This window comes from Pocillopora verrucosa, chromosome 8 (assembly GCF_036669915.1).
Source record: "Pocillopora verrucosa isolate sample1 chromosome 8, ASM3666991v2, whole genome shotgun sequence".
In the NCBI taxonomy this organism is placed as follows: domain Eukaryota; kingdom Metazoa; phylum Cnidaria; class Anthozoa; order Scleractinia; family Pocilloporidae; genus Pocillopora; species Pocillopora verrucosa.
Window position 1 is genome coordinate 22,324,504 of NC_089319.1, and position 27,464 is coordinate 22,351,967.

The following is a 27,464-nucleotide window of genomic DNA, read 5'->3' on the forward strand; positions in this document are numbered from 1 at the left end:
CGCGCGAAATGCACGCGAGCGACGACCGCAATGTAGAATGGGTATTTTGCGCGAAAGAAGCTCGTGGAGTTTTTCGGCAAAGAAGAAGCTGCTAGTAGCATAGAAAGTGGAAATGAACCCTGTGCTCTGGTAACAACTTAGGTGCCGAGCAAGAGCGTAGCTAAGAAATTTTCATAGCAAAAGCATGTAAAATCAGTGACAGCCGAAAATGCTCAATCGCTTCCGAGTCATGGAACCACGCTATTCTCAAATATTTCTTCTGCTGAACTGAAACAACCTTTTTCTTCGATCCAAAGCGGTTTGCCTCGGTTTGTCTTCCAGGGAGCTCTTGAAAGAGAGGACAGGCTTGATAAAAATATAAATTACAGAATGTCAGCAACACCTTGTCTTAATAATTAATACGCCGTCTTCCTTTTTCCGAACTTTGCTCATGCGAGGATAAAAATAGTGATGAGATAATATTCCTTTGTTGTACAGTCGTAAAAAAAAATTGTTTTTACAGTATACCTGTCGTACTAGATATCCAGATAGTTGTATTACTACGGTAATCAGTGCAGAAGAAATAAAAGAACACCTTACAGTTATCAATTAGCAGCATACACGTGGTTCAATTTGATCTTTCGAAGGTTACTTACCAATTTAGCCTACTATCACCCTGGCTTGTTACCCTGCTTGTTGCCTCGTAATCTCTCGCATTAAGATTTAAGGCACTGTGATGCTCTACGCTTCTTTCGTCAAGCTTCTTCTTGCTCATAACCACATATAAGCCCGATATTGTCTTGATGTATGAATTATACACCGAACTAATCATTATGAGGGGAAGAGTGGCGTCCAGTGGTGCATAGGTTCTGCTTTGAGGGTAAGTTTTATTGAAAGTTTATCAAATTTAGTCAGGAAAAGGGAGATATTTCACGTTAAGACAAAGGCGTAGCTGAGGGCCCGGGGGGAGGGGGTGAGGGAGAAGGGGGAAGTGCTAGATGCATGTGCTCCTCTGCAGCCCTAACTTTAAAGGACCTCTGTCAACAATCATGAAATCAATGTTATATTCTTTTTCTTATTTCATATTCCAGTGAACTTAAGTATCAGCGACAGCTTGCGGAGCTAAGTTCACTAATAACGAGTCGGCAGCCAATAAGTTTAGATAGTTTCCCTTTTGAAACCTCAAGAATTTAGTGTCACCATCAACACTCCCTCAGATGTTAATTTACTGGGTGGTGTACCTAGGTAGACTAGTGCTTCGGCGCTATTTTTATTCCCCACCTGATTAATGATTTATTTATCTATTTATTCATTTATTTATCCAACTATTTGACTTTCTTATGTATTTTTGTTGTGGTGGAGAAATGGAATAATGGAAGACCTTACTCAGCGCGTGTAAAGCAGAACTGTGCCCGTGAGCAGGGGAAGAACCATGAGCAGCGGCAGTTACCATTGACAACCTTGAAGAAAAATGGCGGACGAAGCATAAACTAAAATTTGTTTGGAAAATCGTCGATTATTCTTCCTCAAAATGTACGCGGCACCATGTAGCCCGTCTTCTTCTATATTCAGTGAAATGCTGGAACTCAATGCAGCAAGAAATAGCAGCAAACGGGACTATTCAGAGGAGGAACAATTATCTGTTGGAAGTAGTTACGATGCTGCTAAAAGTTCACCAGTATTTTTTGGTCGCTACGGACAAAAACTTTCCGATTCTGTTGCTGAAATTCGCGAAGGAGAAGATGGCACGTCGACAAGATCCTCAATGTTTCCCGAATTTGATGCCTCCATCAATCATCCCGCAACTTTTGGTTATGTTTTGTTGGATAGAAAACCAGTTGCGCCTCCAAAACAAGAATCTGTACCTTTACCTCATCCCAAAGAATGTGAGTAGTAGATAAGGCAGGGGACATTCATAAGAATAAGTACGGTACTAGAGGTTCATCCCAATTAATTTTGAAGAAAAAGGGAAAGATATCTGTGTAACCCCATGCTATTCTAAAGCAATGCTCATGTCTCAAAGCTAAATTTCCTTTTTTTCATTATTTTCTTTTGTCATTGAACTGCATGTGTTAATGATGTATTCTAAAAGTTATGTCTGTTCTCGAGCCCTCTGGCCCACCCAGCCAGAGCTTATACCAGTTTCTAAGTAGCATGAAGCAACTAATTAGTACTCCCCACTGGATAGGATGCCAGTCTACTGCAGGAAAGCATTTTATCAGGCTTCCTAACACTATTGGCCAGTACCTATTTTGCCCAAGAACAGAACACTTTGACCTGGCCAGGTCTCAAACCTTCACTTCTTGGCTGAGTCCAGTGAAGCAAACATTAGGCCATGGTGTACTGTCTTTCAATGAAGTATGGGGTTATTTAGAAATCAGGAGATGAACTTTCTATCATGCATCAAAGGATGCCACAGATGCTGGAAGCCACACTAATGGATTTTGAATAATTTCTTAAAGATTTCTATAAAGCCCTAAACTATTCTAAATCAACACTGTAGTCCCAAAGGTAATCTACTGCTTTCACCATTGTTTTCATTATCCAAGAACTGTATGTTTAATGAAGTCCTCAATTGTGTGGAAATCAAGCTATAATTTCCTCCACACCAGTGTTTTTGGTTTCTTTCCACTGCCTCACACAACTACTGTTTGATGTGTTTCCTTATATCTTTTAAACTACAACACCTGGAAAGCCAATGAAAGTTACAGTAGGTGATGCATTTTAAGTTATAGTTTCAAAAGCCTCTTTTATCACATTTCCTCATTATAAATCAGGTGTTTTCTAAGGTAATCACTTTCAAGACTCCAATCTTCAAACCTTTCATAGAACTTTGTGTTTTCATTGGCATTACTGGGTATACAGCGGAAGAGAATAGAGACAGCTCACCTGGTACACATTTAAAAAGATCAATGAGAAGGGAAAGGAGGAATATCAAAGGAAAAGAGAGAAAAGGAGAAGAAAATGAGATTTTCAAAATAGAACTTTTTTTCCTAGAGGAGGGGGCTCTCTCTAGCATGTGTGTTTATACTCATTTGCAATGAAGGTGTATATCTTATTGAGGAGCATAAATGAAAATGCTTTACAATGTAAGGATTTTGGAATGGAAATACTTACATTGCAAGGTAGCCTGTGTACAGCTGCCTCCTACCCTCCAAAATAAAATTGAGAAGTGCCTTTTCCAATTTTCTTCTGGAAGGTAAGGAGCAGCTGCACGAAGGGTAGTGCCTAGTTCCATTCTTGACTTTTCTGCAAGTCGCCATCTGGGGAGCTGAAGTTATAAAATGGTCATCAGAAATCAAATTTGAGGCTGCCAAAAAAAAGAGACACCTTGGGTGATATTACATGATAAATTAAACCGCCAACTGCAGTGCTTGTCACTGGAGTGAACAGTTAGGCTGGAGTTTGTATTAGAGATTTGCGTGTCATTGTCATTTCTCAAGGTCAAATCAACTGAGGAGAATGAGGCAAATTTTTACAGTTGAAAATGACAGTGCATGAGTATTTTGTAAGAAAATTTTCATACCAGTTTGCAGAGGTTGCCTTTCCTCATACTGCAACCCATCTTAGAAAAAAGGTAATTATGTTTCTCATTTGTGATTTTCACCATTACAGGCAGTCCCAGAGAATACCTAGATGCTTATATGTTTCCAGTTCTTTTACCAGCAATTGAGCAAATGCTGATAGCTGCCAAAGAGAACAAAGTGTTTGAGGTTTGTTTTTCATTTAAATTACTTTTAGGGTTATGTATGTTGATGTGCGTGTCCTCTGTATATTTTACTCTAGAAGGACAGAGCATGAGGAATGTTTAGGAAATGTTAAGCTGTCTCTCTGGTCTGATTTATTCTTTATTCTATACTTTTTCCATAGAGGAGAAGAACAAAGTTTAATGCATGTGATTTTTTGACGGAGTTCTTGTTCAGGTTAGCAGATTGCATAATTATAATATAATATTATATATTAATTACAGTTCTGATTTTGGAATAAAGGCAATTTAGACTCAGAGATGAGGACTGAAGATTCATGATAGGTTACCTGGCTTTGCAGAGAAATAAATTACAGAGAAACCATTTCTCTCAAGCATCATGTCAACAGGAAAGCAAATATGAAGTTTTACTATGCAGAGAATTGACAGAGCAATAATTGACATCTTCAAAAACCCAGGTGGTGTAAGTTGGACAGCAAGAAACAATTGAAGTGAAAGGGAGTTTAAAGTTGCACAAAATGTTGTGGTCAAATCCCTTTATTTCTGTCCTTTCTAGACTGAATTTTCCTTAATTATTCCATTAGGATGCAGCTGTTAGATCTCTGATCAACATAAGTGCTATTCACTCAGCCAAGCCAACTAATGCGAAAACAAGTTGCAGCTGAGATAGGAAGTGATTCAGCCATATAAGTGGTACCTTTTAACCCATACATGTCTCATACAAGCTGTAGTATATGTGAGACACAATAAGTACATCCTATAGCTAGGGAAGTTTCAGGTCATTCTATCTTCTGAGCTGCAACACAGATCACTGAAGAGAAGGATAATGTACCTTCTCTCTTGTGCGCAGGAACAATCCCAGATACAAGGATAGATCTAATGTAGTACTGGAAGACATTCCTTTTGTGCAAACAATACTGGCAGAGAAGTAAGTTATCTTAGTATCTCAAATGACTTAATGTAATCAATGATTAACTCAGAGCTAATTGCAATAGTTGCAGTGCCTAGAAGTGACTAGATACTAGGAACAGGGGGTGGATTTCACCTGCATCAGACTGGTGTCCAGTCCAAGAGAAGTAGAAATGGCTCTCGCTGTTTCATGGCGTGGAAACCAGGATAAGCTCCTGCAGTAATAAGCTATGATGATTGTAAAACTTAATCTAATTTTAGCTTGTGACTATGGACAGCCCTTGTCTTTTTTAAGAAGTAAACTATTTTTTTCTCTCTTTGTTTTATTCTTGTAGTCCTCGCCCTCCTTTACCATTGTCTTTGCTTCTCAGCGATGAGGAGGCCGCGATCATCATTCAGTCATTCTTCAGAGGATATCTGGTGAAACTTTGCAATTTCTATAATTTTCCTTTACCTAGAAATATCAGAAATGCAATAAATCATCTCGTTTTGAATGCCAAAAACTGAAATGTCTCGATAGAGGCTGACCTTTTTTCAACCTAAGAATATGATAAGAACTCGTACTACGGTTTGGAAAACAAACATGTACTGATGCTTTTCTTTTATCCTTAACCGTTTGACCCTTCAAAGTGACCAGCATCTAATTTCTCCTCACAATATCACCCCTGAATCACTTATTAAGGTCACAAGAGTAAGGCAAATGATCACCAACTAACGAAGGTTTGGATCGTTCAACAAATTCTCTTCGTTGGCACCTTAGGAATGTTTAGACAACAACATGGAGAATAGGCACGTTGATCTTAGAGTGTAAAGGGTTAATTAGCCTAGGAAACTATTTTTCTTGCCAGCTGGTTTTGTTGAATTTTCTCAGTACCGATGGCTTCTACACCCACTGATCTGTTAACGCTATAACCTAGTGCGGAGAAGTTATAACGTGCCCTTGTAGCAAAGGTTGCAGTAAAGGTCTTAATACAGTCTCTTTTTAATCCACAGGTGCGCAAACATCCAGAGGTTCAAGAGTTAAGAGAGTACCAGAAAGAAATGAGAAATGTAAGAGATTTTGAGAGAGAGCACTCTTAACTAAAACATATTTAGCCTGTTCCAGGCGTTCAGTTAGTAAAACGAAGCGCGATACCAAACGATGCGATAGTAGGGGAATTTTTTGTGGTCGTAATTTCTCCTCCCCATCGAGCTCCTAGGCTTTATTAATCTCCCATCTGCTACTACGTCCACTCCCCCTCTTGAGTTATAATTCCTGTTTATCCGATTTCCGCTTGCTTGGTGCTGCCAACGCTTTCAGAAAGTTCTGCCCGTGCGTGGAAACACATCCTTCCCTTCGACCGCATGCTGAGTGCCAGATTAAGTAGGAGCAGTTATTAGTAATTAGATTTTAGTATTAGCTCTAACTTTTGAAAATTATTGTAAAGCGCTTAGAACAGCAATGTATAAGCGCCATCGAAGTGATGTTATTATTGTTATTACGTGGGCCTCCCTCTTGTTTCAATTTCTCTGTCGACTCTGAATTTGGTTTTTTTGTTAACTTTCGCTCTAGGAAGCTGTCGACATTTTCTTAAAAGTGGAAGACTTCTGGAAGAAGCATCCAGTGGAGGATGGAGACGAAGAAGAAAAGAAAGCTGATTAATTATTTCTTCGATATTTTGTACAGAACAAGATACCTTTACAAAGAGCAGTTCTTATGAAGGGAAATATTTATTTCGCCATCGAACTTGTTCGTTGCAAGTGCCAAAACGATGAAAATATGAACTACCTGATACTGTAATTTTATACGGTTACCACCCATAGTAGTAACTTGAAAGAAAAAGTCAGTTTGTTGTTGTGAATAAGTGATCTTTAAATATAAATCGACCCTAAGAAGCTTTGATCTTGAAACGTACTCTTCTTGTTAGTGGAAGAGAGAATGTAGGACAAAGATTATGGATATTGATGTTAGGGTGTAAGGAGTTAAACCAGATTCGAGGGCCGCTCTTTTAGTCAGAGTTCATAATATAGTTTGTTTCTTGCCAATTTAATTCGATAGTTTGTTGAAATTAAAGCCGGTCTAAAATATGAGCCATGTGGGTATCCTTGTCAAAAACTGATTACGTAATGCTGTCAAATGGCGAAGTCGGCATGGGGAATTTTTCGGGCTGGCACCCCAAATTTTGGACAAAATGGTAAAAGAAACTAGAACCACGCACGGTCTACTGCAGGAAAGGCAACTAAAAGCCATGCTTTTGCTTCCAGTTCTTGATTGGCCGATTGAGTTGTGATTGACAGGATGAAGAAACTCTTGGTTCACGCTAGTCACGCGAAAGTTGCGAAACTGTGAAGGTTGCGAAACATTGTTTTGAGAGCCGTCGGCCAACCTGGTACGAAACTACACAACTCTATTATCATTCATGTTACTAGTGATAATGAAAAAAGTTTCTTGTGTCCCCGTAGTATAACCCGTGTGTCTGATCATCTCCTGAAGCTCTTGCAATACTTATTTTGGAAATTGCCTGTTGTAAGATCACAATCATTCGTTCATGACGTCCATATTTACCAACGAGTGTCAATGGACTTTTCACAGATTCTATTATCTCGACTAGATTTCAAGGCCACTAATTCTTGATTGAACATAGTGAACTTGAAAAATTAGCATAGAAGCGCACAGAAACCAGGTACATGTTGTCCGGAAGCAGTTATTGTAATCTTGTTGCTGCGATTTAGGTACAAAAAATAATCTTCCATCTTATGCAAGGTGCGGTAATATTGCATTGTCTTTTTTCCAAACCAAGCAGTTTCATCTCGTGCAACCTAGGCAGGTTGTGAAAGCTGTTTATTAAACATTTGAGCGCACGCGTTACCTGAGGCATGAAAGTACTTTTCCCGTGACAAAACACCTGTTTTTGTCTCTTAAAAGTGGAAGATCTCGTGATCTTTCATGGCGTGTCAAATTGACGAAGCAAAATGTTTTGTGATGTGGAGGCGTCGCCTAAAATGAGCAATTTCTACGTGTTACCTCGTGACGTGTGAAAGTCACGCTGGATCAAAGTACAAGGGGGCCCGCAGTTTTTATATCGCGATGTAAACATAAACACAAGCATGCGCAGTTTGTGATAGGACCGGTGAACACGTTGTGGTTCCTTTTAGTAATTTCTGGGAATTGGCAAGAGGAGAAGCCGTTCAAGATGGATGTGATTGTGTTTTTGGAGCCTTGAATTGTGTCTATGAGTGACTGAAGGCTTCCAGGATGTCAGCTGATGACTTTGTGCACTACGATTCCTTTAGTGAGGAGGACGAAGACGAAATAGTAGATTGGCAGCTACCACTATGTTTTATGAAGAAGCGCCACAGAGAACAGATCGAAGGTTCCAGATCTTTAGCTCAAACGTGGCGTATGAAGGAGCGAGTAAGTGATCCAGTCACGGAGTACTCCTTCTCTTGTTTGTCGTGTTTCGTGATGCCTTTTCCTAACGCTGAGTTATCGATTTCGCTTTGTTTCAGATGAAGACCGTCAGTGTAGCACTAGTGTTATGCCTAAACATTGGGGTCGATCCACCAGATGTCGTGAAAACCTCACCTTGTGCAAGAATGGAGTGCTGGATCGGTTGGGAAAATTTTTAATTCTTTAAAACATTCCTTTCATTTTTGTTTTACTTGTTATGAGGGCGCCATTAATTTCCGGCTTGTTATTTATCAAAACCCACCTTTACCGGTCAAACTTGTTCAGTATGTGTACATAACTTTGTACATTTCCATGCTCATTCATCACAATTGGTTGCCTAGAAAATGAAATTTTGCACAAATTAATACTAAGGAAATCAGAAAAACAACTGCGTTACTTAAAAAAAAAAATTGAACTTTGCGCACATTGAGTAATTGCGCAAGATTCATCCAATTAAATAACTCGGTGATGATTGCCTTGTTGGCAACCGTCCCCATCAATTCGTCTTTGAGCATCTGTAAATATGGCGGGTTCGCGAATCATACTTGATACAGTTCGAGTGAAGTATAGTGCCCCCAATCAGCCGATTTTTATGTTTTTACAATAAGTATTCTGAATGTATGATCTTCGTTCTTGTAGTAGAAGCAATTATCAAGAGTCAGGTAGCTCTGCAATCGCCTACACCCCAAATATTTATATACAACCCGACTTTCTCAGCACACTATTGATGTTGTTGAATTACAAAACATACCTCCAGGTTATTTTTAAAAGAAGATTACTGTCCCCTTGTTAGTTATAAGTGACAGGAAGCTGAATGTGCACAGTATCCAATAAACTACAATTCTGATGAAATCCTATGCAAGTTTAGGATGTCATGAAACATGCCCACACATGTTTTAATTGTATCAGATGCAGTGCCTGGTAAATTTGTTTGAACGTGCAAACTGTTTATGATGGCTGTATCATCAGTCTCTTTCCTCTCAGTACTGACACAAAACTGCTTCTAAATCTTAATGAACTAATGTCCTTAACTGTAAGAACTCAGTGCTGATTTTATTGTAATGTTCTTATAGTATTGGGTATTGTTCCTAGTGGATTTAGACACTTTTTCCTTCTGCTAGTAATAGAATAGCTCAGATTTTTAGCAGGCTACTACTTGTTGTGGCATGCAACATTGGTAAGTCAATTGCAAAAAATAATAAACATAATGTACCTAATTTATGACATTAAAATAGAGAACTACCAATCTGGTAGATAGAGGATGTTTTAATGGTATGTAATTGTCATGGAGAGATATCTCTGTATTTTACAGATCCTTCATCTATGAGTCCGCAGAAGGCTTTGGAAATTGTTGGAAACAAATTGCAGGAACAATATGAACGTTGGCAGCCAAGAGTAAGATGAAGTTTTTGACATAACTATTTAACTCTGAAGAGTGACCAAGAGAGAATTTCTCTTTACATTATCAGTAGAAAATCAAGAAGACAGTAATTAGAATGATGAAAAATATCAATAAGGAGATTATTAGTGATCCAATACTAAATTCTCCAAACTATTCATCAGGAGTATTATATGGCAGACAATAAGAAGAATTATTTATGAGATCTTGAGAGTGTAAGGGCTAATGTCTGATATATGCTTAGAGCCCTTTTTGACTGGTCCATTAAAAATTTGGTTTAAAATAGACTATTAGTGATATCAAGTCAGTTTGAAACAGAAGAGGCTGACTAAGAAATAACATTTTCCTTTCAGGCTCGTTACAAGCAGAGTCTTGATCCCACTGTAGAAGAAGTAAAGAAATTGTGTTCCTCATTACGACGAAATGCAAAGGTACTCTTTTTTAAGTCGTAAGATATTGTTATTAATTACCTGGTGTTGCCTATCCTTTTGAAATTCAGAGTAATCTAGTAGTTTTAACGCAGTTTTGTTTTGGACAAGTGAATTTGATATTAGTTAGTTAATTAATGATTTAGCTCACTTACTGGAAGTACCTGCTACTCTCTTTTTGTGGCCAGTTAAGTGATTCCCTTGTTAATACCTCAGCCTAAATCTATTCTGATCTGCTGCCTTATTTTGTCCTCAGCTAATCATCAGTTAGTTTTTTTCCAATCTCTTTCTAATAAGGCAACAAGATAGGATCACCTTTTAACTCTCAAAAATTGTAATCATGTAACTTCAATCTTTTATTTATTGCTTAATGTGAAAGTCAAGAAGAAGTTGAGAGCTTTCGGCCTGTATCTGAAACATTAAAAATTTGGTCACATCTTACATTAACTCTCTAACTCCCAGCAGCTACAAACATGTTAATTCTCCATATAATATCTGTACATTATCCAGCAAACAGGTAATGAGAATACTCAAACTAATCAGGTAGAGGTTGTTGTTGTGATCTAAAAGGGTCAGAAGAACTCTTTGGGATGGGTTTCGATAGTTTCTGAATTGTCTGAGAATGATTCAAATTTCTTTTGAAATAACAGGAGGAGAGAGTGCTTTTCCATTACAATGGACATGGTGTTCCAAGAGCAACAGCAAATGGGGAGATTTGGGTCTTTAACAAAGTAAGTTGGTCCATTTTTGAGCTTAAAAATGCTTTAATTATTGGTGGCTGGTAAATTTCATTATCTACTCATGCCCTTGTAATCCTTTTTGTGATAATCTTTTTTCTTTTTTTTTTCCCTTCAGAGCTACACTCAATATATTCCATTATCAGTGTATGACCTACAGACGTGGATGGGAAGTCCTTCAATCTTTGTCTATGATTGTAACAATGCTGGACTTATAGTGCAGTCATTTATTCAGTTTGCTGCCCAGCGTGAGCAGGAACAGGAGGTTATTGACAATTGTGTGTTGTGGGAAAGTGAAGGCTCTTGTGTTGTAATTCATTAAGAAATCCTTGCAGTTGATTTGGTGAAATTCATGGAAAAAGCAAAAATATTTGAATGACAGTAAAGAGTTCTTGAGATTTGAATTGTGCACACTGCTATATGTACAGGAATTAAGTGGATCAAAGCCATGTTTTATCTCATGAAATCAGCCATGTAGCAAATTGAGGGTATTGACAGTTTTCCAATGAATTTTGAGGGATTTGTAACCAAATAATTTTTGACTTGTAAATTTAATTTTGTGCTTATAATAATGTTGAATTTAATGAAATGTTTTTAGCGCTGCTTGGCTCAGGGTACCCCTATCCCTGTCCCACATGTGGTTAAAAACTGCATCCAACTGGCAGCATGTGATGCAAACCAGCTACTGCCAATGAACCCAGAGCTTCCTGCTGATCTGTTCACTTCTTGTCTGAGTACACCCATTAAAGTGGCACTGCGATGGTGAGTTGATAACTCTGAGTCTCGGGCAAACCATGCCCACCATGCTTACTTATTTTTTGGCTGCGTCATATTATGAAGCAGTTCTAATGGGATTGTTTTTTTTTTTTAGGTTTTGTAGTCAAAAAAGCAGCAAGCTGGTTCCTGGTATCACCCTTGACTTGATTGAAAAGTAAGATGGTTATCCCAATTTATATTTCAGTGTTGTAAATTTACCATGATGGCTGTTTCCCTCTGTAGGGTGAGCAAGATGAGCAAATCGTGGGATGCTATCAGCAGCCTGAGTGGGTGGGATTTGTCCTAGCCCCCTCACCCTTAGAAATGCTGGCTTTGGTCCTGTGGAGAGAGAGAGAGTGAGAGAAAAAAGTCTTTGTGGCTAGTTTACAGAAACCAACTTTACTTCGCAGCAAAAACTTTGATTTAAACTGAATATATACTTGTGCAACTATAGTGTTGCTTACTACTTTTGTACATTATGCACAGGATTCCAGGTCGCCTAAATGACAGAAGAACACCCCTAGGAGAACTGAATTGGATTTTCACCGCAGTTACTGATACCATTGCATGGAATACCTTACCAAGAGGTAAGTAACAGAGGCATCAATATTGTTGCAAAAGCCAACAGTTTTCCTTCATTTAGTTACCAAGAAATTAAAATGGATTGTGGTATAAACATAACTTGGGTGGGGTTCTGTTGACTCCTTGGGAGTTGGTATTATATAGCTTTATACCTTTCCGGATTTTGCTCATTGACCTTAGAATATCCTATTGTCTAAGATTTCTCTTGAAAAGAAAACAACTGTTAGTAATGTACTGGCACTTAAATCCTTTAGAGCTCTTTCACAAGCTATTCAGGCAGGATCTGTTGGTAGCAAGCCTGTTCAGGAACTTCCTTTTAGCAGAGAGAGTGATGAGGTCATACAACTGTACACCTGTGTCTAGTCCCAGACTTCCCCCAACGTACATGCATCGAATGTGGTAAGTAAACATATTTTATGAGATGTTTTGGTGGGTAGCATCACTGAGTTTAATGCATTTCTTTTGATGATTTTGGCAATTTTAATATGATGTCTGATTTATGGTGGAAATCTGTTGGTGAATTTAATGATTGATTGTATTTATTAGGCAAGCTTGGGATTTAGCAGTTGACATTTGTTTGTCCCAATTACCAGATGTGATTGAAAACCTAGGGAATTTTAAGGTATGTGCTTTTCTTTTTACCAGATGAATGTTATGTTCTAAGGCAGAGCTCCAAGAATGTAGCACAGTGACCCCAACACAATACAGTGACCCAATGCAGTGGCCTGGCCAGGGGTTGAACCAACACCCCTTTGATCTGTAGTCAAGTGTGGTGTCTTTAAGCCCACTTGCTATCTACTAATGGACATCTTCCCTATTTCCTCTTCCAGCATAGTACATTCTTCACAGAGCAATTGACTGCATTCCAGGTGTGGCTAGCTATGGGTGCAGAAGACAGGGACCCCCCTGAACAGCTGCCAATTGTTCTACAAGTGCTACTGAGTCAAGTGCATAGATTGCGAGCTCTTGATCTACTGGGGAGATTCTTGGATTTGGGGCCTTGGGCTGTAAATCTTGTGAGTTTTAAGGGTTTTCATTGAATAAGTGGACACCTGCTGTTGAAAAGTAGATAGTATTTGTTATAAGGCTGTGCAGTCAATCTCGAGCTTCTTATTACGTGGATTAGCTTCTTAGCTAAAGTACTTAAGAGTGCAGTAGTCAGCAGAGTCCAACAGAGTGATTGCCAAACTATTTCAGCACCTGCCTCCTACATATGCTTTACCCACAATTTTGTTTGACTTTTGTCAGCCTAAAGGTCCCAAATATATTTCTTTTTGTTTTTCTTTTTCAGGCACTTTCAGTTGGCATCTTTCCTTATGTGCTTAAGCTTCTCCAGAGTTCAGCAAGAGAGTTGAGGCCTTTGTTAGTGTTCATCTGGGCAAAGATTTTAGCAGTTGATAGTGTATGTCCACCTTGAGATTATCATTAAATTTTTTCCTTTTCCATGTGACTTCAATGGACTTGATTCTCAATTCTGATTGGACAGGCTATACAGTTGTACAGTAGCTGCCATAGGGCCACAAGAATCTGTTTCTACATGTAAATATAATGTGGGTTGGCTGAACAAAAATTTAAAATAGATTTTTAGATTAGATGTATGGGTGTATGGACATGATTGCACTGTTTTATTTTTGACATTTTGTGATAACACCTATCTTCTTACAAAACATGACACTAATGACATTTCTGATCCTAGCGGTATGCAGGATGCATGTCATGTATATAATCTTCCTAATGGGCCTTGCCTACCATAGTCTCTGTGGTAAAGCAGTGGAGTGCAAAATCTGAAGGTCTGAGGAGTTTTTTGTCCTGTGCTTGTGACAAGACAAAAAAACATATTTCTCTTCATCTTTACCAAGCTCAAAACTTACCATCTTTCATGTTTTATTTACAAGAGTATAAATACTTCTGAAAGCAAACAACTCTTTAAAACTTCATCACTCATAAACAATAGACATTAAGCATAGTCCTGAAGATGCCCTGAAAAACTAGTAAATTTGTCAAATTTGCTTGTGTTACTTTTTGTCAACACTTTAGGAAATGACTGGACTTAATAGAGACATGGAGAGCACTTTGCTCTGATAAAGGAGTTTACATACCAAATGTCACAATTAAGAAATCCCCTATTGCAGTGCATTGTTCATGACTTGTGAGAAATCTTTTTATATCATACAAATTGAAAGTACAATAATGCACCATGTAAAAGAAGATTGTAAATGAATAGCCTGCTTTGCATAATTTTTGGAACTTATTTTACAGTCTTGTCAAGCTGATCTAGTCAAAGACAATGGACACAAATACTTTTTATCTGTGCTAGCTGATGGGTACATGCGGGTAAGCCAAATTCTTTTGTTACATCAGGTTATTTAAAAGTCTCTTAGTTAGCATACATTGTAAAAATTGTGGTTTTTTTTTTCCTGTTTCAGGCAGAGGATCGAACAATGGCAGCATTTGTTCTGTCAGTGATTGTGAATGAATATCCAGCCCCCTTTCCTCCCCTCCCTCCTCCCTCCTCCCTCCTCCTCCCCCCTCCTCTCCTCCTCCTCCTCCTCCCCCCCTCCTCCCCCCCCTCCTCCCCCCCTCTCTCCCTTTTTCCCCCCCTCCCCCTTTTCCTTTCCCCCCCTCTTTTCCCCCTTCCCTCTCCTTCCCCTCCCCTCCTCCCCCTTTTCCCCCTTCCCCTCCCCCTCCTCCTTCCCCTCCCTTCCTCCTCCTCCTCCTCCCTCCTCCCTCCTCCCCTCCTCCTCCCCTCCTCCCCTCCCCCCCCTCCCCCCCCCCTCCCCCCCTCCCCCCTCCTCCTCCCCCCCCCCCCCCTCCTCCCCTTCCCCCCTCCTCCCCCCCCCCCCTCCCCCTCCCCCCCCCCCCCTCCCCCCTCCCTCCCCCCCCTCCTCTCCTTCCCCCTCCCTCCTCCTCCCCCCCCTCCTCCCTCCTTTCCTCCTCCTCCTTTTCCTTTCCCCTTCTTCCCCCTCCTCCCCCCTCCTTCCTCCTCCTCCTCCTCCTCCCCTTCCCCCTCTCCTCTCCTCCCCTCTTCCCTTCCTCCCTCCCCCTTTCCCCCTCCCCCCCTCCTCCTCCTTCCCCCCCTCCTCCTCCCCTCCCTCCCCCCCCTCCCCCCCTCTCCCCCTCCTCCTCCTCCTCCCCTCCTCCTCCCCCTTCCTCCCCTCCCCCTCCTCCCCCCCCCCTCCTCCTCCTCCCCCTCCCTCCTCTCCTCCCCTCCTCCTCCTCCTCTCCCCCCTCCCCCCTCCTCCTCCTCCCCCCCCCCCCCCCCCCTAGAACAAAAACTGTAGCACTGGTATTCATTGGGACTGTTTTTAAGGACAGAGTTTGTGTTTATGTAAAAAGGGAGGAGGGGGTGGGTAAGTTTCTAAATAAACTGCAGTGCTAGCATCATAGGAATTATTACTAATTTAATCATTAATTAAATTTAATTCTCTATTGAAGACATACTATTTCAATGTGGCATGTCATAAGTGATATTTAGTTATATAGTTTTTATTCAAGGCCGAGTATTTAAATTTTTATCTTACATTTATATTTTATTTTATTATACTCTTTTTTTTTATTGTGCATTTGATCATATGCGCATGTAAAATGCACGTTACAAACAATAAAGATTATTATCATTATTATTATTAATTATTATTACAAGATAATGCGGTTTTATCAACTGGGGTTGATAATGTAAACTGTCCACAGTGTAGAGTTACCAAAGCTCAGGTTTCAAGCATTGGTCCCATATCAGCATCATTGTTAAAGGTTATGTTTTTGTTTTCTGTCCCTAGGAAGCCTGTGTTCAAGGCAATTTAATTGCCATCTGTCTGGAGCAGCTGAATGATCCCCACCCTCTACTGCGACAGTGGCTTGCTATCTGTCTTGGTCGGGTGTGGTACCATTATGAAGCTGCCAGATGGTGTGCAGTAAGGGATAGTGCCCCAGACAAACTGTACTGCCTTCTTTCTGATCCTCTTCCAGAGGTAAGAGGCCTGGTGAAGTCTAGAAGATACTCATTTTGACCAACGTAGTAACTCGATACTTTTACAATGATTGAATAGAATCAAGATACATCTCGATGACCTGCAAATTGAACGTAAGCTATTAGGGCATCTCAAACCACTCCAACCAAAAGAACGAGTTCAACAGTTTTTTTTTTGTTTGTTTATGATGCAGTTTTTCATGCTATTTCTTTTCAACCAGAACTGAAAAAAAATTGCTGTCAATAATTATAATAATTATACCTAAATTTTCACAACATTGGTAAAGGTGTCAAAATACCACGAGTACTTGACACGATACGATCTTTGAGACCCTACATGAAGGTCACGATTTTTAACCCTCCAAATTAAGGCGTAAAGTTTTCGAGCACAACTTTGGCAAACTATTATCATCTTCTCCTTCCAGAGTCTTCTGAGTTCCTTCTACGTCATTATTTTACTTTCATTTATTAGTTACTGAGCCGATATCTCTGCTTTTTCAAATTGAAGTTTATCTTGCATGTAGTAAAAACAGACTCAAAACATCTTGTAAGCGCTCCTTTACTTAATTAGTGGATTATTTTCATCAAGGTACGCGCTGCGGCGGTGTTTGCCTTGGGACGATTTGTAGCCAACAGTGGGGACAGATCTGACCAAGCTAATCAGATTGACTTTGGAGTGGCCATGACTCTGACCCAACAGTCCTTGGATGGAAGTCCGCTCGTTAGAAAGGTATCTCGTCAATTTTCTCGCTAGTAAACCTGTTTACGAAAACCCTGTGGATCTCTCTTGAATGGAATCATCTCTCGATTTTATGTAGTAAAACCAAAACCAAATTAATCACGACAGCCGATCGGAAGAAAGGAAAATACCTTCTAGAGCAATGAGAACTCAAAGTGAAACGACCAAACTGCCTAAAGCGCGGGAAAACGCGGGTGACCAAGTTGTGATTGGTGTTAGTTTTGCTTCTGATTGGTTGAGTTGAATGTTCTTATCCAATCACAGGGTGAAATACAGCAAAACCAATGCAATCTCATTACTCGCAACAGTCAATCGAAAATTTTCTAATCTAAGGGTTGCTTTGGTTATTTCAGGAACTGGTTGTCGCTCTCCACGGACTGGTGCTGCAGTTTGAAACCAACTTTGGCGTAGTGGCTCTGCAATTCTTAGAAGAAGACCGTCAAAGAGAGAATGCACCCCCAGCAGCGGCAATTACACCCAGTGGCTGGATTGTGGTCGGCTCTGGCCCTTCTTCAGGATTGGAGCCCATTACGCACATGAGCCCCAGCAGTGGAGTCAAGAACACCAAAGGAATACGCTCCAGCTTTTCAACGTCGAATCTCAATACTTTCGCTGCTAATCCTCCTGTTGTTAGTGGTGAGGAATTTTCAAACTTGTATCTCACTAGGACTTTTGTTTCTTACAGAGGGCTGTGTTGTTAAAGGAGTATAGCGGTTTGCTTGCGAGAAGGCCCTCATAATTAGCACCGCAAGGCGCTCTTTTTTTCTGCCACGGGAAGATTTGAGACGAGTCGGGGAGAGGTTTGGCGGGGGTGTGGCACTAATAATAAGGCGCTGGACACCTTGCGGACCTCTCGCAGGCTCGTTTTACTCGAGGCCTCTTGCTTTCCGCCAATCACGAGTCCAGGATCATTTTGGCTCCTTGTTAGTGGTATGGTCGCCAATTCCGCGGGCAAAGAAACGTTGGTGTAACGCTAATAATGACGGCCATTTCGCATTCTAGAAAGTGGTTTGTTACGTCAGAGGTGACGAAAAATGTTTCAGGAAGGAGTAACCTGTTGAGGAATAGAAAAATGTCACACTAAATTGTAAAGACGGCTTGGATCACTGCTGCAATATTCATCTTCTGCTATCTAATTGGTAACCTCCCCCCCCCCACCCCACCCCCACGAAAAACGTTAATGTTGCTTAATTATTGCTGACTTGTAACTTTATTCAATGAGAGAAGGAGAGGGTAGGTGTCTCATTTATTTGTTTCATCTATAGAATAGAAAACATAATGGTAACCTGTTACTTGAACAAAGTTTGGAGTAACCTGTTACTTGAACAAAGTTTAGCCGTTGTGTAACAAAACCGAGTCGTAGGTTTGGGTTAGACCTCGTTTAAATTATCGGCCCAGTATGTCTTAACTCTAAAACGTGGTTACAATTTTGTGTTTTACAGGCCAGCATATGTCATCGTCACTAATGACTTACAGTAGTAGTAGTGGCAGTTCTGGTAGCAATGATTTTCTTCCTGGCATGAAAGATCTGCGGCGGACAGGCTCACAAAATTCACTGTCTTCAAGCTTTCAGTCTAATGTTTATGCTAACGTATGGAAGGTAAGTATTTGGTTAATTGTAATTATCTGTTACTAGATAATTATGCCTAACGAAAGCAAATTATGTTTAATTTGCTTTTAACCATATCGCGGCAGGCCAACGAATTGAAAGCAAGTGTAACTTTTGAAGGTTTCAATAAGCTCAAAAGTATCTCGATCTTTGATGTGTCATTGGATGGTGAATGCTTGCTTAAGTTAACCCTTTTACTCTTAAGATAAATTCTCCCTTCCTGCTGTGACACATTTCCTTGTAAACTGGTGACAAGAATTTGGTGTTAGATCATGATGACAACTTCTACCTGATAAGTTGGAATATTCTCATTACCTGTTTGCTGGATAATGTATAGATATTATAGGGAGAAGTTAAATGTTAATCACTTCTGGGAGTTTAAGGGTTAATTCAAGATGTGACCAAATTTTTAAAGTTTCTGATGCAGGCTGGAAGCTCTCACATAAAGTGATCAATAAAATTTGGGCAGTTTTTTAATGCTCAACATGACGTTTGCATGACTTCGGTTTTGTTACTCGATTAGTTTCTTTTCCAGAATCACTGATGACTCTTTGGGTTCAGAGAAAAACTGATGAAATTGTTTGATTCTGCAGGCTCTGCTCAATCTGTCGGTTGATCCATTTGTGGGTGTTGCAGATCTCGCCAAAAAGATCGTAAATAGCATAACTTTGAAGGTTAGTTTGTATTACAAGCATTAATTTCGAAATGTGTGTCAATGTCAGTGTTAATATTGCATTGAAAAAGTATCTCCGGGTGTTAAACTTCCTGCTCACTGGAACTGCTCTCTCTGCTGATTCTTTATTTTTGTCATTCATATTTTCCTATCAACCTTCTTGAGGTAAATGAAAGCTTTTTCTGTTACGAAGGCCACCATTGCTGCTTGCCCCAAAAGGATCGCACAGACGCCGTCATCCAGCCTTTCTACTTCTGCCCCGTCATCACCCGGGAGATTTCCGTACCACGCGGGGTCAGAGTGAGTGAAATTGAACAATCTTTACTGGGCGTTAAACTTTTTACGTTTTTCGATTATATGGCATAAACCCAAAGCAGTATTTTTACAACGGCCAATAAGATAACAAGGAAAGTACCACAAGGAGCCGATGAACATTTGCACTAACTAGACTGTGGTAGCGCAGGAAATTGAGAGTGAGCACGTGACGATTGGCTGTAGTCTTACTTTTGATTGGTTAGAAAGGTCGCGCATGTCGACTGTGTTGTAAAACTGAAACCAAAGTAATCAGAAAAAAAGGAAGATACCTTTTAGTGCCAATGAAAAGTCAAAGTAAAAACAACCAAACTGCCAAAAGAGCGGGAAAAACGCGACTACCAAGTCGTGAGTGGTTTTAGTTTTGCATCTAATTGGTAGAGTGAGAGACACGAATTTACTGGACCAATCACAGAGCGAAGTGATGCAAAAGCAAAGCAATCCCAGATAACTTTTGACACAGTTGAAAATTGCTCTAAACCAGCGTATTCTTTGAAACAATCAATCAAAAGTATTCATATTTATTGAGATCGGCTACTGTAGATCTTAAAGTTTTATAGCGTTCAGTTTTTAACTTGTTTGTTCCTTTTTGTTAATCTAGCCCGTGTATGTCTCCTCCCCCTCATAGCAACTCCAATGAAACGCCTCGTATAATGAAAATGGATCCTAACCAGTCCAAAGGCTCTAACCCCGGTCCCCTTGGGGCAGCATTTCCTCACTCTTACGAGTTCCATACAAAACGGAAAATGTTCGACAAAGGTCCTGAGGTGGGTTATGTGTGTCTTAAGTATTTAATTACGATTACCTTGTTGCTTGTATGACTTGGTCCCGGCATCGATTTGACGTTCAGAAAGATTATCAGCTTATGCGACGATAGTTAATTTCGATCTTCTGTTCATGTGCAACTGAATCCTTGAAAAAAAAACTCAAGAGGTCATAACTACTCTACTTAAAGTGATGTGATGTGATAAACTTTATTTATTTAGGGAAGCTCGTTCAGCGACAAGGCTGGTATCCAGAGGGGCCTTGAAGTTGAAACTAATAATACTGTCTTACAATAAAAATTACTAAATCCATCTAACTAATATATTCCTAAAATTATATAAGGTACAATAAAAGATTTAAAAAATTCGCATGCAGTCCTATAGGTGATAAAATTTAAAATGGAAGTTTTAAAACTTATAGATTTTAAATCGATGCTTTAAAGTCTGCAAGGACTCAGCTTGCTTAGAGGCATAAGGCAAAGTATTTTAAAAAGTCGATCCTTGGTATCTAAAAGTTCTGTTTCCCATGCGTAGATTTGGTTTGGGCTGATAAATGTCGTCCTTCCTTCTTGCTTTATGTAAATGTCATTGGAGAGGTGGAGAAGATTAATCAGAATGGGAAATGATGAACTTGAAAATGTCGGCTTCATGTTTTCAAGGTGCTTAACCTTCCATGTTGCTCCTCCGGGTAGCCTTTCAACCGGCAATATTTTGATCTAATTTTTATCATCTTTTGATTTTTTTTTACAGCATTCGAAACAGCCAAGTAGCGCAAGTGAAGATAACGACCAAGAATCCGACGAAGAAGCAGGCTCCTCCAAACCTCCAATGGTCACCACTAACTTTGCTGACTGGTGTGCCAGCTACTTTGCTCAATCTGTTACCAAGGTAATCCAGCTCAGACAAATGTGAAGCTGCCTTGTAGAGAAAAGGCCATTAAGGGTCTCCCTTCTCCACTTCTTCCTTTCCTGAACTTTCGAGTGTGGTCCAGGTGTGGCCAGCCCCAATTCTTCATCTCAGCCTAAACATGTTGCCGCTAGGTGTTTTTTGGGCGTCCTCTTTTCGTTCTGCCTTGGGGATTCCATTTCAAGGCTTGCCCAGTTGTACTGTAAGGCTGTCATGAGGGCAAGGATTCGACGCCGCAAATAAATTAACGAATCGTCTTAAAAATGCAGTTGATGAGTATGTTTTTGTTGTAGGTACCAGAGGAACATGATCCTCAAAGTCACCTGCACTTCGAAAGAGAGTGGAGATTTGAAAGAAACTCAAAAGTACGGTGGGAGGCGGCTAAACAACAAGCTAAAACAGGTAATATGCATACCAGCGCAACTTCAAATTGAGCGTCAAAAGTGATTCGAGACCTCTTTGGTTTTGCCATACTTTGTGTGTTAACATAATGTGGAGAATTTTGTTGTTAACCGTCCTTCGTTCTTTCAGCTTCAGGAAAAATTGATGATCAGATATTTGTTAATAAGAATGTGAGTGCGCCAGGGGTGTTGAGATTTCACCCGTATGAACCACACCTAGCTGTTGCTGATAGGGGTGGGGTGAGGTACGTATGTCAGTTTACTATCGGCACGATGTTTTCTCCTAGGCAGGAGAGGTACAGGCTAAGAAACTAAATTCCCCTCAGAGGTAGAAGTAAAAGTCAGTTCTTCTCAAGATGTTTTCAGTAATATTTACGTGAAGTTGAGGTGACTCTGCACTGTATCAATAGAGTATTTGTAACTTTGCAGAAAGATGAATGAAAATATTGAGTAGAATTCACTAATAGAATGAGGGGGTCGCCTAACTCGTTTTTGAGTTGCAGGCACATAAAATTATAATTTAGGGAGTTTCTAAGAGGCCGTAGTATTGCCATGGAAGCCTTACGTCAAGAATGTTCAACATTATTCGAAATTGTTAGGAATTTGTTTTCATTCTATTTGTAGCGGGACAAACGAAAAAAGTGTGGGGGCTTCGATCCATTGACGGATTGTTGTTTACAAAAAACACGAAACCATTTTTAGCCATTCCAAGGGGTCATCTGTGGCTCAGTGTGGTTTGGGAAAGATGTAGGAGAAAAACCATAATTTGCATGGGACCAAAATTGAAAATGTTTCCCTTTCTTGTTATTTTGCAGTATCTGGAATTGGGCGGAGGGAGTGAAAATAAACTACATTCCCAACAACAACCATAAAGTGTCGCGCATCACGAGCATGCAATTCCTCAACGCGCATGACTTGACGCTGTTGTTAACAGGAACCGGTAAGGATTAAATTTATCCTCCCCTCCTCAGAACCGATTCCGACTGAGTTCTGAGTTGTCACTTTGCTGAAAAATGATCCAAGGTCACTTGCCCTTAACTGAAACGGAGTTGAATTAACTGTTTGTTTCTTTGTGTTAACAACTTTGTAGACGATGGCTCCGTACGAGTATGGGGAAATATCGAGGGAGAAAATTACGGCGACAAAAGTCTGGAAATGGTGACAGCATGGCAAGCTTTGTCCGGGATGCTTCCGTCCACTCGAGGTTTGTAAAAAAAAGTTGGTGTGATATCATGGTGAAAGTATTGAGATTATGCTTGTTAATAAGTTGAATTGGGTTGTTTTCGCCTTGTGACTGCTGAAGTTGGTTAAGATATAAAAAGTGAGCCTCTGAGAAGAGTCTTTTTTGGCTCTGACTCGCAATTTTTCTGTAGACCAACTACAGTTAGAGGAATAGCAAGTTGTCTTAGAAACAACCACACAAGCGAGTAAGTCGCGGAGTTTGAAAACCATATAAAATTGTTGATAAAATACAAAACGAAATGGTAAATTAGCGGGTAATCTGTAATTAAATAATCTTTGGGTACGAGAAGTCTCGAGTTTTCGTTTTCGTTTTCCTTGCTATCGTATCATTTAACAGATTTACATAAACGTTATGTTGTTTTTCCGTGATAGAGGTTGCGCGGGAAATTTGCGCGCGGCCGGCCAAAATTGATCCCGTTGCGCATGCCTTGCGTTTGACCGCTGTGATTCTTTCACTGGGCCGAGGGAGGGCAACATTTCGTCTACCCAAATTGTAGATTTTTCTTAAAAGTGAAAATCGAAGGAATTCTTTGGTTGATTTGAATGCTGCTCCTGTTGCAGGAAGTGGTTCTGGTCTTGTCGTCGGCTGGGAACAGCAGACCGGCACCCTGTTAGCATCAGGTGATGTTAGGTTCATTCGAGTTTGGGACACTCATCGAGAGATGAGGATGCAGGTGAGTGTTTCAATGACGCGAATACGAGAAAGCAGTTTCATGTGTGTGCATGCCTGCGTATGCCTTGTGTTACTTCTTCATTTAAAAATTGCCGTGGTTCTCGTTTAGAAAGTTACCTCTTGAGTACAAAGAATAGAGAAAAAGAGGTAAAGTTACAAAAGCTTCTAGAGAACTGACTTAAGTTTCCTTTCAGGTAAACAACCAATTAGTATAGTTTGACAACCGTCAACAGCAGAGCTTGAATGGGAAATTAAGAAAAGTTTTCTTTATTTCAGGACATTCCCACCGGTGCAGACAGCTGTGTGACGAGTTTAGCTTGTGATTCTGTGGGTAGATCGCTGCTAGTAGCTGGTTGTGGTGATGGGTCCGTCAGACTATTTGATAGAAGATTGCCGCCTAGCGACAGGTAGAACATTTCTCCCTACAATATTAACATGAAGTTTCTTCTTTCATTATAAATACGTTACCAGACAGACAGGTAGTGCAGGTCGAGAAACCGTATCAGCTGTTAGCTAAGTAAAGAAGCAAACAGATTTTTTATTTCACCTTGTTCCACATTTTTGTTGTTGTTGTTGTGGTTGTTGTCAATTTTAAAATGTTATTTTTGAGTGCTTTGGTCGCTTAGTCATAACAGTATCATTCTTTGTCTTGCAGCCGAGTAATGGCGCTTCGTGAGCATTTAGGCTGGGTTACTGGTGTTTTCTTACAGAAAGGTGGCGATGGGAACATCATAAGTGCAAGGTAAACAGTACATTTAAAATGTAGTTCCTCCTCAGTCGTCATTTCTTTTCTTCTCTCAGCACCCTCCCTCCCCTCCCCTCCCCCCCTTCTCGGACGAAGCTCAACAAAGATTGCGAGCGAGGCTGGAGGCCATGCTATGAGAACGGGAAGTGAGTATTGCATGAGCGTACCTTTGATTCTAATTCAAAACTTAGGAAGGAATATCGTTTTCTTTTCTTGTTTACAGTGTCGCTGGAGACGTCAAATTTTGGGATCCGCGTTTCACAGAATCAGTGCGAACCCTGAGAACTATCGGTAATGCGGCGGCGTTCGAGGTTCACCAGCAAGCTAAAGTGTTCGCCACGTGAGTATTAGCAGCATTGGTCCAACATTGGTCCAACATTGGTCCAACATTTGTGTGAAAGTGTCGACAAAGGGTACTGCATCTTGTTTTTTTATAGCAAGGGGAAAATGTAAGAAGGCAACTAAAATATTCCTTGGTATTGCACTAACTGCCTTTTCTTGACTTTGGAGAGATTAGCAATGACTTTTAACATCCGTTAATGGCTTCATATTAAAACTAAGGCAGGATTGCGCTAAGAGAATCAGTATGGAAAGCTCGACTTTTTTTGGGGGGGTTAGGGAGGATGAGGGGGATAGAGTGGGTAATTGCCTCAGACTGCGTAGCCTATGACAGACTGGCTTCTCTGTTTCAATTTACCTCCTGCTATAAAAACTATTCTTGTTCCTCAACGACACAAGCGCATCTCTGAGTCAAAATGTCAGACTTAAATGTTAAACTCTTGCGAGAACACGCCATGAAAACACTGGCCCATTGTTTTATAATGGGTAAAAGATATGTTATTATTTTTTCCAGTGGTTCTGCAAGTCAAATGATCAAGGTATACAACCTGGACGGAGGGAACCTGAGTACCATAAGATATCACGACGGTTTTATGGGTCAGCGGATTGGTCCTATCAGCTGTCTTGAATTCCATCCGCACAGGGTAAGTGAAAACTGAATGTTTAGTGTAGAAGGTTGCGTGACAGACCTTAGCGACGATTGTGCGTAACCCTTTATTCAACAACAAAGGTATGCATATCCTCCATAGTGTTTCTTAAATATTTCCTCTGGTGCTGACAAGGAGAATTTGTTTAACAATCAAAAGCCTCTTTATTTTTGGTGAACATTTCTTTTCTTCTCATGGTCGTAGTGTTTGACATAGGGGTGATTTTGTAAGGAAAAGTTTTATGCTAATCACTCATAGAGATTAAAGGGTTAAGATTGATTCTGTTGATGATTTCAGGTCCATCTGGCCGCTGGCAGCACGGATTCTTTTATCTCGATCTACTCAACTGAGAAGACTGAAAAGAAGCGGTAGAAGAAAATTAAATATTTGTACATTGTTTTAAAAAATGGTGTAGATAGACGAGTGATGACCTCTTAAGAAAGGACTCAGATATTTGTTAATAGAGTGCTGAATTATCATTAACTAAGGAGAGGACAGGATGAAAGCTAATTTAAATTTTTATCGCGGCTGCAAGAAAGGTTGAAAGGCAAACTGGGAAACAAAAGACGTGGTTCGCCCTAGTCTCCCGTTTGTCCGCTCCGTCTGATCGTGTGGTTTACGTGGAAATCTCCGAAGGGTTAGTTTTGTTTTAAAATTGTAGTGTTGCAACCAAAAGAAATAACTTGTACAGTAAATTTACAGGAATCAAAATGATGCTGAAAACATCAGGTTAATGAAATTTGAATTTGTGTTCAAAATATATAAACATTTCTTTAGGTATTGAAAGATATAAATATGAAATTATTTCACGAAATTTACGGTATTTCCAGGACATATGGTAGTATATACCAAAATGCAAAATGACTTGACGTTGAAAAAAAATCCTATTCTCGTCATATATTTTATACAAAACATATCACTTGGAGAAACCACATATATTTCCTCAATTTCTACAACTTGAGTATTGTTGGAATCGAGTAATGAGTTCATGTTTTACTCGTTTTTAAGAAAAATTGTGTTTATGTCTCTTAGCCTTAAGGTAGCAACCAGTATCATCATTCTGTTTGCCTGCATTTCACGCGTTATGTTGCTGGGAGAAGAAAATTTTTATTCATTGATTATCAGCTTTTTACCTTAACAGGAAATAGAAGGACGATTGTAGAGGATTTGACAAATTCGGTATTGTTTTTGTTGTTGTTGTTATTTTTCAATCCTTAAACGGTCCCGAAGTGATAATATATATTTCCTCCTCACAATATCGATACATTACCCAGTAGGAGCTACTAAGAGTTGCAAAACTTATCCACTTATCTTTATGTGACACTTAATCCTTCTTACCACAATACATGGAGAATAGCTGAGCAGTTCCCTGGAATGAAAGGGTTAATTATTTTTGGTATTTTACTCGAAGAAGGCAAAGAGATGCTGGGCATTAACCCTTTAACTCCCATGAGTGATCAATACAGAATTTCTCATTACAATATCAAGACAATATCAATCAGGCAAGTGATGAGAATGAGGAAAAATATCAATTTAAGGACTATAATCTTGATCCAATACCAAATTCTCTAAAGCAACATCATAATAATTATATAGCAGACAGTAAAGAGAATTACTGATGAGATCATGGGAGTGAAAGGGTTAAAGGTCAAGATCTTGGAAAAATGACCTTAATGAATGTACACTACCTGTACGGTACACCTACGTATTGAGATTTAAAATGAAACCTTGGAAAAATGTAAAGGAAATGACAGTGGGGGAGTCTAGGGTTACACTGCAAAGCTTTTCCTAGCTATTGTGGCAATGAGAACTTTTATTGTAGTTTGTTGCCGACAGTTTAGAGTGGCAGCGTCGTATGTGTTTGGTGAAAAGTGGTGCGGGAAATGCAATTTCGTTTCCAGGGCCTTTTCTCCATTCAGCGGAGCTGTTTCCGCAGAGCTCTGTTCAAAACCGAATATTTAACTTGCATGTTATTGGTGGGTAAAAATCGTGGCTTTGTGAACGAGATTGAGTGCAACTTTGCTGGCGAGAGTTGGCGTTCTATGCGCTACTGTTAAGGCAGTTTAGTGTACATTTTCAGAAAACTGTTGTTCAGTTGAGAAATGTTTTACTATTCATAGAAGGAAAAAGCATCGACAATTCTAATAACGTAGTCGCGGGATGTGCGCATGTAGACATCAGGTTCATCTTTCATAATTGTATTTTTGTACATAGGGCTATTTTTAAAATAAAATGAAGTACTGATAATTATTTATTATCCATAATACGAATTGTAATGTCTTTTTTTCACTAAATAAATAGCCTCTTTTTGTGATGTATCATTCAATGATGTATTGTTGCTTCTTGTGATGTCTTCTTGTAAATGTAAAGTGATTCAAGTTAGAGGGCGTTTAGTGTTTTTGTTTAACACCGCAGTTTATATGGTAAAACACTATCCAAAACCGGTCTCAATAGATGAAAATATTTTACAAAGAAAAATATCTCGAAGAGAATTTTCCACAGCTTATTTCCTTTTGTTTGA

The 27,464-nt window shown here is 39.8% G+C and overlaps 2 protein-coding genes across 2 annotated transcripts; both read left to right on the plus strand.

Annotated features, from left to right (window-relative positions):
- The first annotated feature begins 1,444 nt into the window (after nucleotides 1–1,444).
- On the plus strand, nucleotides 1,445–6,664 carry LOC131778345 (IQ domain-containing protein K-like). The gene is made up of 7 exons (XM_059094762.2): nucleotides 1,445–1,865; nucleotides 3,595–3,692; nucleotides 3,850–3,902; nucleotides 4,536–4,613; nucleotides 4,930–5,014; nucleotides 5,588–5,644; nucleotides 6,147–6,664. The coding sequence occupies exons 1-7, from the start codon at nucleotides 1,511–1,513 to the stop codon at nucleotides 6,234–6,236; spliced, it is 816 nt and encodes a 271-aa protein (XP_058950745.1). The 5' UTR covers nucleotides 1,445–1,510; the 3' UTR covers nucleotides 6,237–6,664.
- A 1,042-nt stretch (nucleotides 6,665–7,706) lies between these two features.
- On the plus strand, nucleotides 7,707–27,252 carry LOC131778344 (regulatory-associated protein of mTOR). Its single transcript, XM_066171615.1, has 33 exons — nucleotides 7,707–7,988; nucleotides 8,084–8,186; nucleotides 9,337–9,419; nucleotides 9,777–9,854; nucleotides 10,502–10,582; nucleotides 10,707–10,853; nucleotides 11,187–11,350; nucleotides 11,460–11,519; nucleotides 11,831–11,931; nucleotides 12,181–12,325; nucleotides 12,473–12,548; nucleotides 12,757–12,942; nucleotides 13,218–13,328; nucleotides 14,186–14,260; nucleotides 14,353–14,409; nucleotides 15,703–15,894; nucleotides 16,483–16,623; nucleotides 16,986–17,268; nucleotides 18,075–18,232; nucleotides 18,835–18,915; nucleotides 19,108–19,214; nucleotides 19,828–19,993; nucleotides 20,741–20,878; nucleotides 21,190–21,298; nucleotides 21,428–21,542; nucleotides 22,113–22,237; nucleotides 22,388–22,501; nucleotides 23,101–23,213; nucleotides 23,489–23,619; nucleotides 23,868–23,954; nucleotides 24,181–24,297; nucleotides 24,811–24,940; nucleotides 25,241–27,252. Exons 1-33 carry the CDS (start codon nucleotides 7,830–7,832, stop codon nucleotides 25,313–25,315), a joined length of 4,008 nt encoding a protein of 1,335 aa, XP_066027712.1. The 5' UTR covers nucleotides 7,707–7,829; the 3' UTR covers nucleotides 25,316–27,252.
- Nucleotides 27,253–27,464: the final 212 nt, after the last annotated feature.

Coding starts and splice junctions, on each gene's coding strand:
- LOC131778344 (XM_066171615.1), top strand. CDS start 7,830: ATGTCAGCTGATGACTTTGTGCACTACGATTCCTTTAGTGAGGAGGAC. Junction 11,351..11,459: donor ATTAAAGTGGCACTGCGATG/GTGAGTTGATAA, acceptor TTTTTTTTTTAG/GTTTTGTAGTCAAAAAAGCA. Junction 23,214..23,488: donor ATCGAGAGATGAGGATGCAG/GTGAGTGTTTCA, acceptor TCTTTATTTCAG/GACATTCCCACCGGTGCAGA.
- LOC131778345 (XM_059094762.2), top strand. CDS start 1,511: ATGTACGCGGCACCATGTAGCCCGTCTTCTTCTATATTCAGTGAAATG. Junction 1,866..3,594: donor TTTACCTCATCCCAAAGAAT/GTGAGTAGTAGA, acceptor TCACCATTACAG/GCAGTCCCAGAGAATACCTA. Junction 3,903..4,535: donor TTGACGGAGTTCTTGTTCAG/GTTAGCAGATTG, acceptor TCTTGTGCGCAG/GAACAATCCCAGATACAAGG.